At 45.4% G+C, this 17,518-nt stretch overlaps 2 protein-coding genes across 2 annotated transcripts; one reads left to right on the top strand and one right to left on the bottom strand.

Annotated features, from left to right (window-relative positions):
- Positions 1-6,218: 6,218 nt before the first annotated feature.
- On the bottom strand, positions 6,219-7,036 carry LOC125556606. Its single transcript, XM_048719301.1, has one exon. The coding sequence runs from the start codon at positions 6,963-6,965 to the stop codon at positions 6,447-6,449; it is 519 nt and encodes a 172-aa protein (XP_048575258.1). The 5' UTR covers positions 6,966-7,036; the 3' UTR covers positions 6,219-6,446.
- Positions 7,037-14,458: 7,422 nt separating this feature from the next.
- On the top strand, positions 14,459-15,932 carry LOC125507317. Its single transcript, XM_048671935.1, has 3 exons — positions 14,459-15,456; positions 15,789-15,792; positions 15,894-15,932. Exons 1-3 carry the CDS (start codon positions 14,774-14,776, stop codon positions 15,930-15,932), a joined length of 726 nt encoding a protein of 241 aa, XP_048527892.1. The 5' UTR covers positions 14,459-14,773.
- Positions 15,933-17,518: the final 1,586 nt, after the last annotated feature.

Here is a 17,518-nt window from a genome sequence, read left to right on the forward strand (position 1 = left end):
GGGGCAGGGACCCCAGGCCGTGCGGCGGTGGCCGGAGCACCATCGCCGGCGGAGCGGCGGCCCTGAATGGACGGCGGCGGTGGCAGCGCCCCATCCGACGGGGTGGGCTGTTCTGGTCGGGATGGTGACTGCGGATCCAACGCCCTATTTGGATCCGTCGCGGGAAGGCCTTCTGCCGACCGGCGGCGCGTGGAGGGGCCGGTGAGGAGATGCCGGATCTCTGCTGCAATACCGACAGCGACGTACGTCTTCGTGGTGAGGTTCCGCTCGGTGCCAGCGAGCCGTGAGGTCGGGAAGACGTGGCTTCTGGTGAAAATCGCGCCTGACTGCGGTTTTGACGGACGATAACGGCGTCTCGAACGTCGTTCCCTTCTGAAGGCATCGTCCAGATGCAGAGATCGGGGTCTTCTTATTTTTTAATAAAAAAGAAGCGTCGTCTGCGTGTGTGCGTGCGTGCGTACCCTAGCTACGTGGTGCATCTGCCAATGGTCAACATATCTTGTCGGCTAATCATATGTTTGGCCGATATATACATGTTCACCATGCATCATGCATGTGCTAGTGCAAAGTGTGTACGTACGTACGTACGTGTTGCGTCTGAGTCATGAATGATGCTCTGCGAGAGATCAAAGGTGCATGCACACTTTGGGCTGAACATCAACTCAAGATGACATGTACGTCCTAGCTCGAGAAACTGCGGCTGGCCAAAAATGATGTATAGGGGAGATGGGATATCTGGGACGACGTGGGTGCATGGGCGGGGCACCTGCTTGCTGGTCCTCACGTAATCATCGACCAGTTCATCAGGGGCCCGGCCCAGTCCCGCGAGCTACCGCAGTAGCTACGTCCTGTCATTTTCACATATCTCGGGTGTACATTCACGGTTGATGTCACGACGTTTAGTTGTCGTCATCCATCCGCATCCTGCAAGCTCAATGGGTCACCATTGTATCCTCAGTCATATGCATTGTGCATGTCTGCAAATAAACTGAGGTGTACTACACTTGCACTGCTCCGCTTGGACGTATGTGATGCTAACTAACGTGATCCTCCCTTTGCTAAAGGAAGCGTGGGTGGTGTACTTTGACATTTTTATTTTTAGGAACTAAGAGCATTTTCAACAGGCGCACAAAAACTGCTCCGCGCGCTAAAATTCAGGTTTTTTGGACGCCGGACAGCTCCAGTAGAAGCTGTAAAATAGTGCACGCGCAAAAAAGATTGGGAACGTGCTAAAAAACGCTATCAAAAGCTTCAGAATTTGCATTGCGTGTTTTTGGGCACGCGTTTTTGGGCATCTGCTAAACCAATGCTGGGTCCACCACGCTAAAAATGCTACAGTGGCACGCTAAAACTATTTTAGCGCGCGAAACTTTTATGCGCCCGTTGAAGATGCTCTAAGTAGTACTCCTATAAAAGAAGAAAGTAAAAAAAGTTCCAGCAGAAGGCGCCTTGCTTGCTCATAGGAGCCCTATTTGGCTAAGCCCCGGCCCCACAAATGATCTTAGTTAAGGAGACAAATTGGTTAGTCAGGCCGAGGGTTCTATGAATATTCACATCAAAGGAGACTTTTCATCGAGAGGAAGTTAGAGAATTGGAATCGAAGTCGTAGAAAGGATCTACACCTTTAAAGCAACTACGTAAAGCATTATGTAAGAACTTAAAAGATAGTCCAAACAGAAGGCGACATGCACATCAAGTCCTATTTGATCAAGGCTCCACATCATAAGGAAACAAAGTAAGTATTTAACCGGTTATAATTGTCTATCAATTATAGAGAAGATCAGCTACGTCCATCGGAGAAGAATGACTATTGAGTATGCTAAGTGGTTTGATTAGTTTGGTTAATAAGATGGCCGTATGCATCACTCTGATGCAGAGGCCGGGGAGCTCCTCCTTTTCGAAAAAAAAGTGGTTTGATTAGTTTGGGTGACGCGGCTGCCTAGATAACATTGGAGCAAATTAGCAAGCTAGCTAGCGAAAGTGTACTAGCTACTCATAGAGATGTGTGAGCACAGATAGATAGAGTTTTATTCCGAAGCTCCTGCAAAAGGATAGACAGATATATTGGACACTTGTCGGGAACCAATGAGTGTGACATGTCGCTTTTGCTGGGTTTGTGTTAGTCACATGCTAAGCCAGGCTAGCTTAACTAGGACTGGGAGGGATTGTTCAGTAGGAGCTACTGCATGCCTTAGCTTAGTTTAGAGCATAGCCCACCAACACACACTACACCATTGTCTTCGTCAACTCCATGCATGATAGTACTTGTCAGTGTCACAATTAGCCACTACCACTTGTATACCATCGTTGTCATAGCAGAATTATCAACATCGCGAACCACATAAAAATAATGGGCGTATCAGTTAGTTTTCGAGAGAATTCGAGCATTTATCCTCTATTTGTTTTACACCAGCTAGCCAGCTTAACAAGTTTTCATCCGGATTACCCCATGGAGCGGAAGTTTTCCGAGTCGAACTTGCTAAACTTACGAGGCTGCAGGTCACGGAAATTAACTTATGGACAAAGGCTTTTATGTATTCCGTATAGGACTAAAGAGTCGGTCTCTCTCCACATGTGTATAGCTAGGCAGCTACCGGCTGGCAAAACAATGTTTTTTGTCATTATTAGGGGTTAGTAACTATACATCCGTTTCAGCGATAATTAATATGAGAGGGAGGGAGTGGTATTTTCTTGAAACAGATCAAGCAAAAAAAAAAACTTCCAAGAAACCGGATCTCACGTCGAAGTAATCAGCTGGCTAGCTAGAGAAGACACCCATGCAACAACTGCAAACATGCAAAAATGTATTTGTGGAAATACAACAAGAATTTGTAGAGGTCCATGAGAAAACACCTCCATTTAGTTGTGAGATTCAAAGAAAGATAGCACCCGAAAAAATGCGGCGATGAAAAAGGGAAAAGTATAGAAACTTTTCTTTTCTTGGTATCTCTCTCCGTTTGCCATGTTGTGTATATATAGAACAGAGCCACTTTTTTGTGTATATATAGAACATAGCCTTTTTGTGTGTGTGTGTTCAAGAAAATAGAACATAACCTTTTTTCAGATAGACAGAGATATGTATGGTTTTGTAATCTGTGAGGCGGCTAAATAATAAATATACTCTACGAAGCACCATTTGGTGAGACAGGACGGGGCCTCCAAGATATCTCCTGACGCCGCCTGCCGCCTGCCGATTGCCGAGCGTGGAAGAGAAATCAACGGACGGTTCGGCGAGCACATGCATGCGTACTGTTTGTTTACAGTCAAGTGAGCCGACGACGTTTCCTCCACATTGTGCATGCTTACGTCGGTGAGCTAGCTCATCACATGCATCATCCATCCATGCTTCTTTGTCTACAGGTCAAGTGAGGTGCATGCGCCACAGTTGGACTGCCCCACTACTTCAAGTACTGCTAACTAGACACACACACACACACACACACACACACACACACACACACAGAGAGAGAGAGAGAGAGAGAGAGAGAGAGAGAGAGAGAGAGAGTCGAATACATGTAAAGAGAGTTCGAGCAGAAGTTATAATTAGACCCGGTTTCACCAAACTTGGTTGTATGGTGCCGGTTTTAGTGAAGCGATGATGCTTACGGCCCTACTAGCATGCTACATGTGATTTTTTAGGAAGTTAAAGAGGAGTTCGAACAAAAGGCGCCATGCTCATTAGAGCCTTGTTTGGTCAAGCCCTAGCAAGACTTACAAATGGTCTCAAGGAAACAAATGAATTAGACCAAAACTTCTAAGAATGTATGGAAGGAATCGGATTCTTCATCGAGAGGGGGTTAAATACATAAGAAAAGAAATCATGACACACATTATATGTGGTATTGTTTGGCCAAGATCGGTTGGATTTCTAGTTGGCTCTAATTTTAGTAAGGCGAGAGTACACATATTGTACATTGCAAACAATGCACCTTTAAGTGGAGTATATCATGTATATGTATAGAAGAAGTTTAAAGAGAGTACGGAGAAAATGTGACATGCACATTCCACCATATTTTGTCAATATAGACGTCTGAAAGAAACAAACTAATTGAGCCAATTATATTTTGTTGGGTATTAATTATTGTGCTTTGCTAGCTTGGTTTTGTTTTTCTACTTTAAAGAAAAGGTCAGGCCTCTGCATCAATCGATGCATACAACCATAACTTGCCTTGATATGTATATGCTAGTCGGAGGGAATTATTGAGTACATTGAGTGTTTAATTAGCCAAGTTAGTTAGTTTGGGTGATGCGGCCCCCTAATATTGGAGGAGATTGGCTAGCCACTGGAGAACTAGCTAGCTACTCCCTCCGTCCCATATTATAAGAATATTTTTGACACTAGTGTCCTTCATCCCATAATATAATAGCGATTTTGACACTACACTAGTATAAAAATACTCTTATATTATGGGATGGAGGGAGTAATTGGGTACTCCTACTACTCATAGATGTGTGGACATGGACAGATGGCTAGGTGTTTGTTCCAGATATTGCTGATAGACTTACTGAAAAACTCGGGCTCTTCCTCTGAAGCGATGAGTTGAGCGTGCCGTATCGCCTTTCTTGTGTCTGTGTTAGTCACATGCTAGCCATCTTAGGACTGAGATTGTTCAGCAGGAGGAGCTAGCAGTATATCTTAGCTTAGTTTAGAGCATGGCCCACCAAGAATACACATAACCGTATTGTTGTTTAGTTGTCTTCATCTCAGCATGATAGTACTTGTCATGATCACAATCAATTAGCCACCACAGGCAAGCTGTGTACCGCTGCTGTCATAGCATAGCAACTTCTTAAACTACTTGAAGATAATGATCGATTTGTCAGTAAAGCTTGCTTGAAAAGCCAATGCTACTTCCGCTTCGGCAATAAATAAATAAATAAACAATGCTAATCCTAAAAAAAGGCTAATCCGGAGAAGCGTCGTCAATTTCCAGAGGTAAATAAATTAGATTCCTGCAAAAAAAAGATAAATATGTCAGACAGGTTTTTATTCGAGATCATGCATATAATTAAGGCAGATGCAGATAGATTTGGGGTCTTGCTCAGAACAGAAGGGTTTGTGTGTGCCGTATCGTTTTCATGTGGTACTTTCTGTTAGTCACATGCTAACCAGGCAAATCTTGATTAGGACTGGGAGGGGTTGTTCAGCAGGAGCTATACTGCCTGCCTTAGCTCATTCTGGAGCATGGCCCACCAACACACACTACACCATTGTCTTCGCAGATCTCAGCATATATTCATGACAGTACTTCTCAGGATGATTAATTAGCCAGTACTAGTCGTGCACGTACCATCACTGTCATAGCAGACCAACTTTGCAAATTAACCACATGGAAACGATCGACAACTCAATCAATCTTGCTTGGAAATCCAATGTTTGCCTCCAAAGAAAAAACATCAATGTCATAATATATGTTCTTTCATCGCTGTCACAGCCATCTGATCAAGCTTTAGAGCTAAGATCTCATTCATTTCGCGCTTGGCAAACTAAACTCCGACCCCCTTTTTGCGAGAAAACTTCGACCTATACGCACGCAGATCAAATTAACCGTGTCATTGGCGGAGATTTGGAGATGGGACTCATTTCGCGTCCGCCGCCTGATCGAAAACGGCGAGACCGAAAAGATATGTTAGGTGATTAAGGCGAACAGTTTTCCTAAGTCTCAGATGTTATTCCTTTGATTTTGCATGAAAAATCATATTTTTTTTCAGTTTTCTACTTTTCTTCTTATACTATATTTATTTGACTGAGACCTAGCCACACCCGCGCTAAGGCAAAAGCTAGAAGCCTTGACGAGTTGGGTGTTTGGTGACTAAACATCTACTAGTCAGATCATGGGGGATATGTGTGTAGCAGCTAGGCTATATGTGGTGTAATTGGCAGGGGAGCAGTGACACGGCGGCAAAGCAATGTCTTTGCCGTTCGGGGTTAACTGGTGAGAAAATGGCCGTCGTTCGGCCAAGCAAGCAACTTCCAAGAAATAACCTGATGGACAAGAAGCGGACCTCACGTCAAAGTAACTGACATACACGTACACACTACACTACACAGGGTGCGGTGCTAAAGAAGCTACTTCTATAAATGTACACACATATATGTGGTGTAGTAGCACTGGGCTGGAGAATGTTCAAGTGATGTCTTTCACATGTACATAAAGTAGTACTACTTCCTTGTAAAGAAATATAAGAGCGTTTAGATCAGTAAAGTTTGAGGGAGAGTAGTAGCATATTAGTTGTTTCTTAGATAGATATAGATATATCCATTGATGTAAATGAGACCAACAAACCATGCTAATTCAGAGGGCTTTGTCTGATTTGTTATCCAGTGATCTAGTTAAGGTTACACATAATCCATGCTGGTACTGGTAGTACTACTTGCTGACAAGCTAGACATATCCATGCTGCACATATTGCCTCTGGAATCTAGTGCTGGCTCAACTAGCTCGTCAGAGCTTGAGCGACAGGTCCATCTCCGCCACCGCCTCCCCGCCGGCCGCTGCGGTGCTTCCAGTGCCAGCCCAGCCCATGCCCATGCTCATCAGTGGCGCCATCCTCGCGGAGTCCGGAGCAGGGGCCGAAGCAGAGTAACCCCAGAGCTCCCCGCCGCCGGCGTGGAGCCAGCGGGCGGCCGTGGAAGAGGAAGCAGTCGTGGTGGCGACGGTAATTTCGGAGGGGACGTCGCGGCTGCGCTTGGCGAGGGTGCGCTCCAGCTTGTGCGCGTTCTGGTGGCCGCCGAGCGCCTGCGAGCTCAAGAACTTGCGGTGGCAGTAGTTGCAGGCGAAGGCCTCCCTGCCGGCGTTTTCGAAGGCCGCGGGAGCAGCAGGGGGAGGGGATGCCGGACGCCGTGCGCCGCGCTGCCCCTGCTGGCGCTTGGCCGTGGCCGTGGCCGTTTCGAGGCGCAGGTCGAGGCTGATGCCCTGCAGCAGCAGCTGGTGCGATTGCGGCGGCTCGCCCTCCATCTCCATGGTCGATCGATGGCCGGAGTGTGTGTCGTCGGCGTGTGGAGGAGGAAGAAGAGATGGGGAGAGGAAGCGGTGGTGTTAGCGAGCGACCGCGCGCGGCGCGCCGGTATATAAAGAGGAGGAGGCACCAGTGGTCGAGCCCGGTGGGTGTGGGCCGAGCCGACAATGCTCCGACCGGCAGGGCCGGGCCGAGCCCGCGGATAAGGGACGTCCTGTCATTTCTGCGTATCTCAGATGTCCATCCACGGTCCATGTCACGACATTGTTGACGTATGTAGTCGATCTGCATCCAGCCAGCTTCATGCGTCCTCATCGATCGAGTCGATGCGACCGATGTCCCAGCTTTATTTTACAAGACATTTTGCACGATGTAATTGTTTTCCCTGTGCAACAAAGTGCGCCATGAAGGCTTTTGGTCGGAAAAGAAAGACTTCAAATGATTTTTCTTTTGCCTGGGAGATTTCAGTGATCTATATACACGTTCATGTGCATACGTAGTGCGCGCGATAATATCACGATGTATCTAAACGCCATATTCTTACATGGTTAAGCCTGGGTGACATGTCTGCTTAACATTGGAGGAAATTAGCTTGCAACTGGAGTAGCTAGCTCCCCCATACATGTGTGAACATACATGGATGGCTAGGCTTTTGTTCCAGATCTTGCAGATAGATGTGCCAGATAAATTTGGAGTTTCTTGCTCTGAAGGGATGAGTTGAGTGTGCCGCATAGCTTTTCTTTTGTTTGTGTTAGTCACATAATATGCTAGCCAGCTTAGGACTGGGGTTGTTTAGCAGGAGGAGCTGGCATTATATCTTAGCTTAGTTTAGATCATGGCCCATCAAGAATACACACACACCATACTATTGTTTAGTTGTGTTTATCTCAGCATGATGGTACTTTTTATGGTGACAATCAATTAGCCAACATAGGCTAGGTGTGTACCATCGCCGTCATGGCATGACAACTTTGGAAAGCCACTCGAAGATAATGATCCGTTTCTCGGTTAAGATTGCTTGGAAATCCAATGCTACCTGCAAACCAATCTCTGGTAGCTGCAAGCTCCTCATGTCTACAAATCAAGTGAGGTGTATCACACTTGCGCTGCTCCACTTGGACGTATGCAACGCTGGCTAACGTGATCATCTCTCTCTGTTTCGCGAATATGCAAAATTAGCGTATCTTTTCACTGATAGAAGAAGTTTAGATGAGAACAAAGGAAGGGCACATCACATGGTACAACGACAAGATGGCGTAAACATGGTGGACGGAGCAGAGAGACATGAGATGCTCGACCCAAATATAAGCTACAACACATCAGTAAACCACCCTAGCCAAGACAAACAACCCGAAGCAAAATGCTGTCCCAAATCTCAAAATATAGCACAAGGCGCACCACGAACAATCAAGATGTGCTGACGCTCGCCGAAGCCCTCCACTGCGGCCCCCATAGCTAGGCCCTCCTCCCGACTCGTGCGCGTAGCCAGATAGGGAGGCACCGCCACTCGACAGGGAGGAGCGCCCGCCGCCTCGAACCTTGTCCTTAAGACATGGAGCCCTATTGATTATTTGGAAACAAATTAAGTAATTTACCTGGTTATAATTTTCCATCAGTTATTGAGAAGGTTAATTATGCTAATCATAAAAAATTGACTGTTGAGTACATTAAGTGCTTAAACCAGTTTGATTATTTTGGGTGACGTGGATGCCTAACTAACAATGGAGCAAATTAGCTTGCAAGCTGGTTAAAGTGCACTAGCTGCTCCTATAGATGTGTGAACACAGATAGATAAAGTTTTAATAAAAAATACGGGGAAGATAGATAGGGTTTTATTCCGTAGCTCCTGCATATGGATAGACATATTGATTTGGGCACTTGCTAGAACCGAAGAGTTAACAGTTGAGTGTGACATGTCGCTTTTGCTTGGGTTTTGTTAGTCACAGGCTAGCTTAATTAGGATTGGGATGGATTGTTCAGCAGAGGAGCTACTGCATGCCTTAGCTTAGTTTAGAGCATAGCCCACCATCACACGCTACACCATTGTTTCGTCGACCACATGCATGATAGTACTTGTCATTGCCACAACTTAACTGATTAGCCACTACTAGCTGTATACCATCGTTGTCATAGCAGAATTATCAGCTTTGCAAACCACATTAAAATTATAGACATGTCAGTTAAATTTCCTTGGAAGTACACCCGCATTGGATGACAAAACAGTATGGACTACACGGTCTAGACGTATACAGGCAGTTATAGAGTCAGCGTTGGAGATGCCGTAAGAAAACAAACAGAAAACATGTATTGCCAAGACAAATGCTATAATCCCCCAATCCATAACTGTAGCGCTACTCTTAACTAGGCAAGGTGAAAGACAAAGGCTCTTATATGTAAAAAACTCGTACCCAATAACAGTGATCTGGCACTCATGCGTTATGTGCTTATGCTGAGTTGGGTGAGGTCGGTTGGACGTCTAGTCAATGGTATCTTTTTTTTTTGAGGATTCTAGTCAATGGTACTCCCTTCGTCCGGAAATACTTGTCCTAGAAATGGTTGTATCTAGACTTATTTTAGTTATAGATATATCCATTTTCAACCATTTTGAATTAAGACAAGTATTTCCGGACGGAGGGAGTATCTGAGTATAGCATAGAGAGGCAGCTACTGCAACTGGGCGGCAAAGCAATGTTTTTGCCGTTAGGGGTTAAAGTAAGTAGCTAGCTATGGACCAAAAGTTCTCTCTTGCAGCAGATCAAGCAACCTCCAAGAAACCAGGCTAGCTAGCTAGAGAAGACGTGACCAGGCAAAAGAGGGAAATGTTACTCGGGCACATAGTGGTGCTACACGTTTCACCTTGTCAAAAAATGCACAAATGTATTGGTGGAAATACACCAATAATATGTAGAGGTTCAAGAGAAAACGACTCCATTTGATTGCGAGATACTAAAAGAAAAGCTAGCACCCGAAAAATGCGGCGATGAAGAAAAGAAAACTAAACAGAGAGCTTATCTTTTCTCGGCAAAAATCAGTGCTGCGGAATGCTCAGATTTCTCTCTCGGTTTGCCGCATGCTGTGGAGTATATATATGCAACATTGCCTGTTCTAGATAGGCAGATATATGTATGGTTCTGGAATCTGAGAGGCGACTAGAAAACAAAAATATTCCAGGAAGAACCACTTGGCCTAGACAGGGCGGAGCCTCCCAGATATCTCCTGACGCCGAGCGTGAAAGAGAAACCAACGGACGGTTCGGCAGCGACAAGGTACGTGTTTCCCTCCGTACTTGTGCATGAATGCAGCGTCGGTGAGCTAGCTCATCACATGCATGCATCATCCATGTTTGTCTGTTTACAAGTCAGGTGACGTGCATCATGAACCACACTTGCACTGCCCCACAACTTGCAGCTATTGCTAACTTGATCTTCTCTCTCTATATCTGCTAGAGGAGCTGCATGCCAGGAAGTACTTTCAACTGCAGGAATCTGTTGTTTTTTCCTTCACGATTTCTACCTTTAGGAGTTCTTTTACCGTAGGTGCGTTTATGCTCACTGATTCAATTTGTATGCTCTACCAGCATCCACCTCCATATCCCTTTTTCAAAGAACTGTCTTTTTTATCTATCGGGAGGGAGTAAAGAGCGTTTGAAAATAAGTCATAACTAGACTGGGTTTCGCCAACTTGGTTGTATGGTACGGGTTTTCCGGTCATTGCAGTCCGCGTCATCAGGCTTGGGATGCTCCGGGGGAAACCCTAGATCTGAGTCTTTCGGATCGGACGATGATGGCGTTTTATCACTTTCCCTTCTGGGGGCATCGTTTTGGAGTAAGTGATGGCTAGGGGGATGGTGGAGCGGTACTTCATCTCACACATTGATGGCGGCGGATGCGCGGAGATGTACTCGTGCAGGAGGATGTAGCTGTTTGGCGTCATGGTGACGTCGATGGCAGAGTGGCCAGACAAGGTAGATGCCTCAATATGATCTGAATACGGACCTGTGGAAAATGGCGGCGACGACACACGAGTGCGTCTGACCGGATTGTGCCCCAGACCCGATATGTGGCTCGGCTGGGGTTTCCGGCTTTTGATGTTAAGCTTAGGTGAGTGGTTTGGATAGTGGCCTAGCTAGCATCCCTTCATCATATGGATAGGAGTAGCGGCATATGTTGCCAAGATGGTGGATTCAGATATATTGTTTGTAATACTTTGTAAGGTCCTTAAGAATAATCAATAAAATGACCATATGCATCTCCCAGATGCAGAGACCGGGGATTATCCTTCTTTTCTAAAAAAAAAACGTGCTACTCGCACGCTGCAAGGGATCTTTTCCTTTGGAACTACTACACTGTCAAAAAAGTCTTGTATTTTAACACGGAGGGAGTATAAAAGAGGAAGTTAAAGAGAGTCCGAACAAAAGGCGCCATGCTCATTGCAACCCTGCTTGTCAAGCCCGAGCAGGCTTGAAATTAGGCCAAAACTTCTAAGAATGTATGTTAGGAATCGGAGTTTTCATCGAGAGGGAGTTAAACGGAGTTCGTATAGACGTCATGATCCACGTTATATGGAGTATTGTTTGGCCAAACTCGGTTGCAATTCTAGTTGGCTCTAATTTTAGTTAGCTGTATAGTACACTGTCAGCAATGCACCCTGAAGTGGAGTATATGTATAAAAAGAAATTAAAGAGAGTTCAGACAGAAGGCGCAAGCACATTACACCATATTTTGTCAACGTAGACATCTGAAAGAAGCAAACTAACAGAGGCGGTTATATATATAGTTTTGAAATTAATTGGTGTGCTTTAGTAGCAATGATTTCTTTTTTAAAGGACAAGTCCAACGATTATACGTCCACCCCAGCATCAGCATACGCCCACATCCACGTTCTTTTCCCTTCACGATTTCGACCTTTAGAAGTTCTTTTACGGTAGGTGCGTTTATGGTCACTAATTCAATTTGTATGCTTTTTTTGTATTTACCTCGATTATTTCCAGCATCCACCTCTGTATGCCTTTTTCAAAGAATTGTTTTTCTATCAACGGGAAGTAAAGAGAGTTGGAAAACAAGTCGTAACTTGAGCAGTTTCGCCAAACTTGGTTGCATGGTACCGGTTTTCCGCTCCAGCTTTAGTAAAGTGATGATGCATATGTGCTACTAGCACGCTACAAGGGATCTTTTTCTTAGGAACTATAAAAGAGGAGGTTAAAGAGAGCTCAAACAAAAGGCGACATGCTTATTATATCCCTGTTTGTCAAGCCCCAGCAAGCTTCACAAATGATCTTAAGGAAACAAATTAATTAGGCCGAAACTTCTAAGAATGTATGGAAGGGATGGGACTTTTCTTGGAGAGAGAGAGAGTTAAGCGGAGTTCGTATAGAAGTCGTGACCCACATTATGTGTGGTATTGTTTGGCCAAACTTGGTTGCAATTCTAGTTGGCTCTAATTTTAGTCAGGTGGGATTATGTATATAGTACACTGTCAGCAACGCACCCTGAAAGTGGAGCGTATAGTACATTATAAAAAGAAATTAAAGAGAATTTTGACAGAAGGCGCCATGCACATTACGCCATATTACGTCAGCATAGACGTCTCAAACAAAGAAACTAATTGAGCCAATTATATATAGTTGGGCGCTCATTGTCGTGCTTTAGTAGCTGCCATTTCATTTTTCAAGGACAAAGTTGGGCCTCTGCATCAATTGATGCACACATCCATAACTTGCCTTGGTAGGTATATGCTAATTGGAGGAAATTATTGAGTACATTGAGTGCTAAATTAGCTAGGTTAGTTAGTTTGGGTGATGTGACTACCTAACATTGGAGGAGATTAGCTAGGCAGCAGAGTAACTAGCTAGCTAATTGGGTAGTCCTACTACTCATAGATGTGTAGATAGATGTACAGATAATTTGGACTCTTCCTCTACAGCGATGAGTTGAGTGTACCATATTGCCTTTCTTGTGTTTCTTAGTCACATGGCATCTTAGCTTAGTTCAGAGCACCACTCATTAGTTGCCTTCATCTCAGCATGATCATGAGCACAATCAGTTAGTTGGCTAGTTGTGAACTATCACCGTCGTAGCATATCAACTTTGCAAACTACTTGCAGAAAATGATCGATATGCCAGTTAGCTTCTTGGAAATAAAATGCTAATCTGGGGTAGTCCATTCCCGTACATACGGGTGACGTAGAAATGATTATTTCTTTTCGTGGAGAAGAAGCTAAATAGAGCTCCTGCCCTAATTTCTGCCAAGTGGGGCATACGGTACATCACTGTCAACACACCAAAAGGGAAATTATTTGAAGAAACTACTACGTACTCCCTCCGCTCCTGAATATAAGTCTTTCTAGAGATTTCAATACGAACAACATACGGATGTATATGGACCTATTTTAGAGTGTAGATTCACTCATTTTACTCCATATATAGTCCTTATTAGATTCTCTAAAAAGACTTATATTCAGGAACGGAGGGAGTATATGAGAAGACGTTTTTTTTGTGGGAATATATGAGAAGTTAAGGAGGGTTCAAACAAAAGGCGCCATGCCATCATGCGTACATGCTAGCTAATTCTCGTAGATATGTGAAACATATAGATGGGTTTTTATTGAAGACCATGCATGCATATATAGGACAGATATATGGATATGGGTTTTTATTCGACACCATAAATATACTCGGATCACTCGAAATTAATAGGAGGGTTTGAGTGTGCCATGTCGCTTTAATTTGGTGCCTTAATCTGTGTTAGTGCGATCACATGCTAGCCAGCTAGGTAGCTTGATTAGGACTAGGAGGGGTTGTTCAGCAGGAGGAGCTACTGCTTCCCCTTAGCTCATTTTGGAGCATGGCCCGCCAATACAGTGCACCATTGTCTTCGTTGATCTCGGCATACATGATGGTACTCATCATGACGATCAGAACTGATTAATTTAGCCAGTGCTAGTCGTGTAGTGTACGTACCATCGTTGTCATAGCAGACCAACTTTTGCAAACCACGTGAAAACGGTTGACAACTCAGTTAACCTTGCCTCCAAAAGACACAGTAACTTGTGGTTTTCTATCGCTCCAGGCATATGCGTACATGTGTGGATCACATATGTGCCACTCAAGTATTGACGAGTTGGGTATTGGGTGAGAAAACGTCTAGTCACATCATGGTGGATATCTGATCTGTGTAGTAGAGTAGCGAGGCTAGGTGCGGTGACACGGCGGCAAAGCAATGATGTCTTTGCCGTTAGGGCTAACTAGGGTGAGAAAATGGCTGTGGTTCATCCGAGCAAGCAACTTCCAAGAAATGACACCCGATCGATGGGCAAGAACCGGACCTCACGTCAAAGCAAGGGGATCTATCTAGGAGATGCACCCAACGACAGACACGTACTCACTCACTAGCTACTGGTGCAGTGGTAACTGGTAAGTAAGCTGCTTATATGTATGCATGTACACACATGCTGGAGTGGTAATATTTTACTTTACTTTGCGAGAGAAGTGTACACATACATATGCTTGATCATTCACTATATACCGGATTGGTTGTTTCTTTGTATCTTATTACATGGATAGATTGATTGATACAAATGAGACAAACCAACCATGCATGTGCATGTAACATATATATAGCTTGTGTGATCTGTTATATATCCAGTCTAATTAAGGTTAAACATAATAACATACTCAAAGGGATGTGTATTATAAGTAGATCGATAAGCTGAAGCAATCGATTGCATGTAATCAGAATAATTAATTAACTAATCGCCAGGTGCATGCAACAATGAATTGAGCACCACTTGTTGAAACGCTAGCTAGCCAGGCGCATGCATGCATCCGTGCACATAGATATTGCCTCTGGAATGTACTGCTCAGACTCAGAGCTTGAGCGACAGGTCCATCTCCGGCACCGCCTCCCCGGTGGCTGCTGTGGTGCTACCAGCCCAGCCCATGCCCATCAGGGGCGCCATCGTCGTGGAATCCGGGGCAGCGGCCGAAGCAGAGTACGCCCAGAGCTCCCCGCCGCCGGCGTGGGGCCAGTGAGAGGAAGGCGTGGCAGTTTGAGCTGCCGTGGCGGCGGTGGAGGAGGCGTCGCGGCTGCGCTTGGCGAGGGTGCGCTCGAGCTTGTGGGCGTTCTGGTGGCCGCCGAGCGCCTGCGAGCTGAGGAACTTGCGGTGGCAGTAGTTGCAGGAGAAGGCCTCCTTGCCGGCCTGGTCGAAGGCCACGGGAGTAGGCGCAGGGGACGCCGGGCGCCGGGCGCCGCGCAGCTGGTGCGTGGCCGTGGCCGTGTCGAGGCGCAGGTCCAGGCTGACGCCGTGCAGGAGCAGCTGGTGCGACTGCGGCGCCTCGCCCTCCATGGTCGATGGCCGGAGCAAGCAAGTGGGTGGAAGGTACTGCGCGCGCACGGGCGTGTGGTTGTGGAGGAAGAAGATGAAGAGGCAGAGGGAGTGGCGCGGGGAAGGAAGCGGTGGTGTGAGCTAGCGAGCGAGCGACCGCGCGCGGCGCGGCGGTATATAAAGAGGAGGAGTGGTGGAGCACCGTGGATCGAGCCGGGCCGAGCCCGCGAACCAGCTCTAATTTCCTTTTGTTGTTTTTGCGTGGCCTTGAATTAATCGCCTGACAAATCCGAATATATGCCATGAAAAAAGAAATAGACGCTAGACCACAGAGTGCATACTGGCATGCATGGAGAGGGAGGAGGAAGCGGCCGGTGGACTAAAGTACTGCATGAAATGAAAACGAAATACTCCTACTAATCACCCGGCCGGACGGTATCTCCATCGATAGATGCACGCATGCATGCGACAAATGAAGCTAACACACATTGGACTCAACATGCAGCGTGGTACGTACTGTGCTCAGCTGCGGGTATGCATGCAGGTGGTCAACACGTGCGTGCAACTGTAGATATATCTCATATCTGCACCAGGCTTTGGCCTGATGCAGTGTCAGTACCACTGCGGTGACGACGGAGGAAGTGAGTGAGCAAACCGGCCGAGCTCGTCGGCGCTGGCGTAATCGCCCACCACCTCACTTCACCAGGGCCTACGTACTCGCGTCCTGTCATCTCTGCGTATCTCATATGTCTGCCACGACGACTTTAAGTTGACGTAGTCCATCTGCGTCCTGCTGCCAGCTTCCTTCGTCATCATCGATCGATCCAGTCGGTCCATGTGCTATACTGGATTCCAATTTCCAACGATCGTATACTGCAAAGACAGATGTATTGTCCTACTACCTCTCTATCAAAATATAAGATGTTTTTATAGTTTAAGCAGATGATTTCTCGGTTCGGTTTTAACACGAGTTATCAGTCAGTCAATCTTCAAGTGTCTTTCTCTAATCAATAAAAGCGGGTTTTTCCTCCGGTTCCGTTCAATTGATTGAAACCAAACATCGTTCGAAGCTCCCAGGCACACCCCCAAGGTACCAAGCTAAGATAGAGTAAACAGATCAGCCGAATCGGCTGTTATGACAAGAACACTTCCCATATTGCAAGTTCTTTAGAATGAAACTAATAACAAAGGGAGCACACGGGTTTATATGGCTCGGCCTTGCTGGAACCAAAACTGTATCGGAGATCAGTATCTGACACCGCTCTTCATCACCCACGACGTTGATCCAGCAAGAGCAGACACCGATTGAGCCTGTCGCAAAGCACCTTCCATTGATGGATGTACACACTTAGCTTGGACAGAATGCATTTGGCGCTTCTCCAAACCCGCCCCTGGAAACATATATAGTTCATTACGCAAATTCGGTAAGCTCCATAAGAAGGCAACACAAACCAAGATAAAAACAACATCATTCTTTGGGTGGTTGCCATAGAGCAACAACCTTGGATAAAGACCAAATAATGTCAATATCAAAACATTCAGACGCAAAAGTCCAAACAATTTTACCAACCACATAGTCAAAAAATAAATAAAATAAGGGTTGAATCAATTCTATCTCCAAACAGAACAAGCAGGATGGATCACCAACAGGCTTGCACTTGGCAAGACTGTCTCTAACCAAAATCTTGTTATTAACAATTAACCACAGTAAACATGTATATTTTGAGGGCTCAATATCTTCCATATGCAAAGGTGAACATCAAAAATTAATAAGGTCATAAAATGATTTAACCCAATATCTACCAGAAGGTTCTAACAACCATATACAATAATCCTTCATGTAACACCACGAAACATCACTAATAACATCATAAAGATCTTGACACATGACCAAGTCCTCGAGATCCACACATCTATGGAAGGTTAGTTTCAAATTTATCCCATCCCGGATCTGGGAGGCGGTGCAATCAATTTGATTACAAAATATTGTACAAATCCCGGAATCTAGTCTTGAGGGAACAATCCCCAACCCCCAATTCGCAACAAAAACTAATATTGTCACCATTACCAACTATCCATTTATAAAAAGGTTTTGTAGCATTCATAACCCAAGTAACACCCTTCCAAAAGGGAGAGCCAACACCAGGTCTAGACCAAAGCACATTAGATTTCGAGGTATTGTATTTGTATTCCAATTTTTTCAGTCTTTACCCTCACTTTCAAAGAACCTCCTCC

Source organism: Triticum urartu, chromosome 5 (assembly GCF_003073215.2).
Source record: "Triticum urartu cultivar G1812 chromosome 5, Tu2.1, whole genome shotgun sequence".
Taxonomy (NCBI): Eukaryota; Viridiplantae; Streptophyta; class Magnoliopsida; order Poales; family Poaceae; genus Triticum; species Triticum urartu.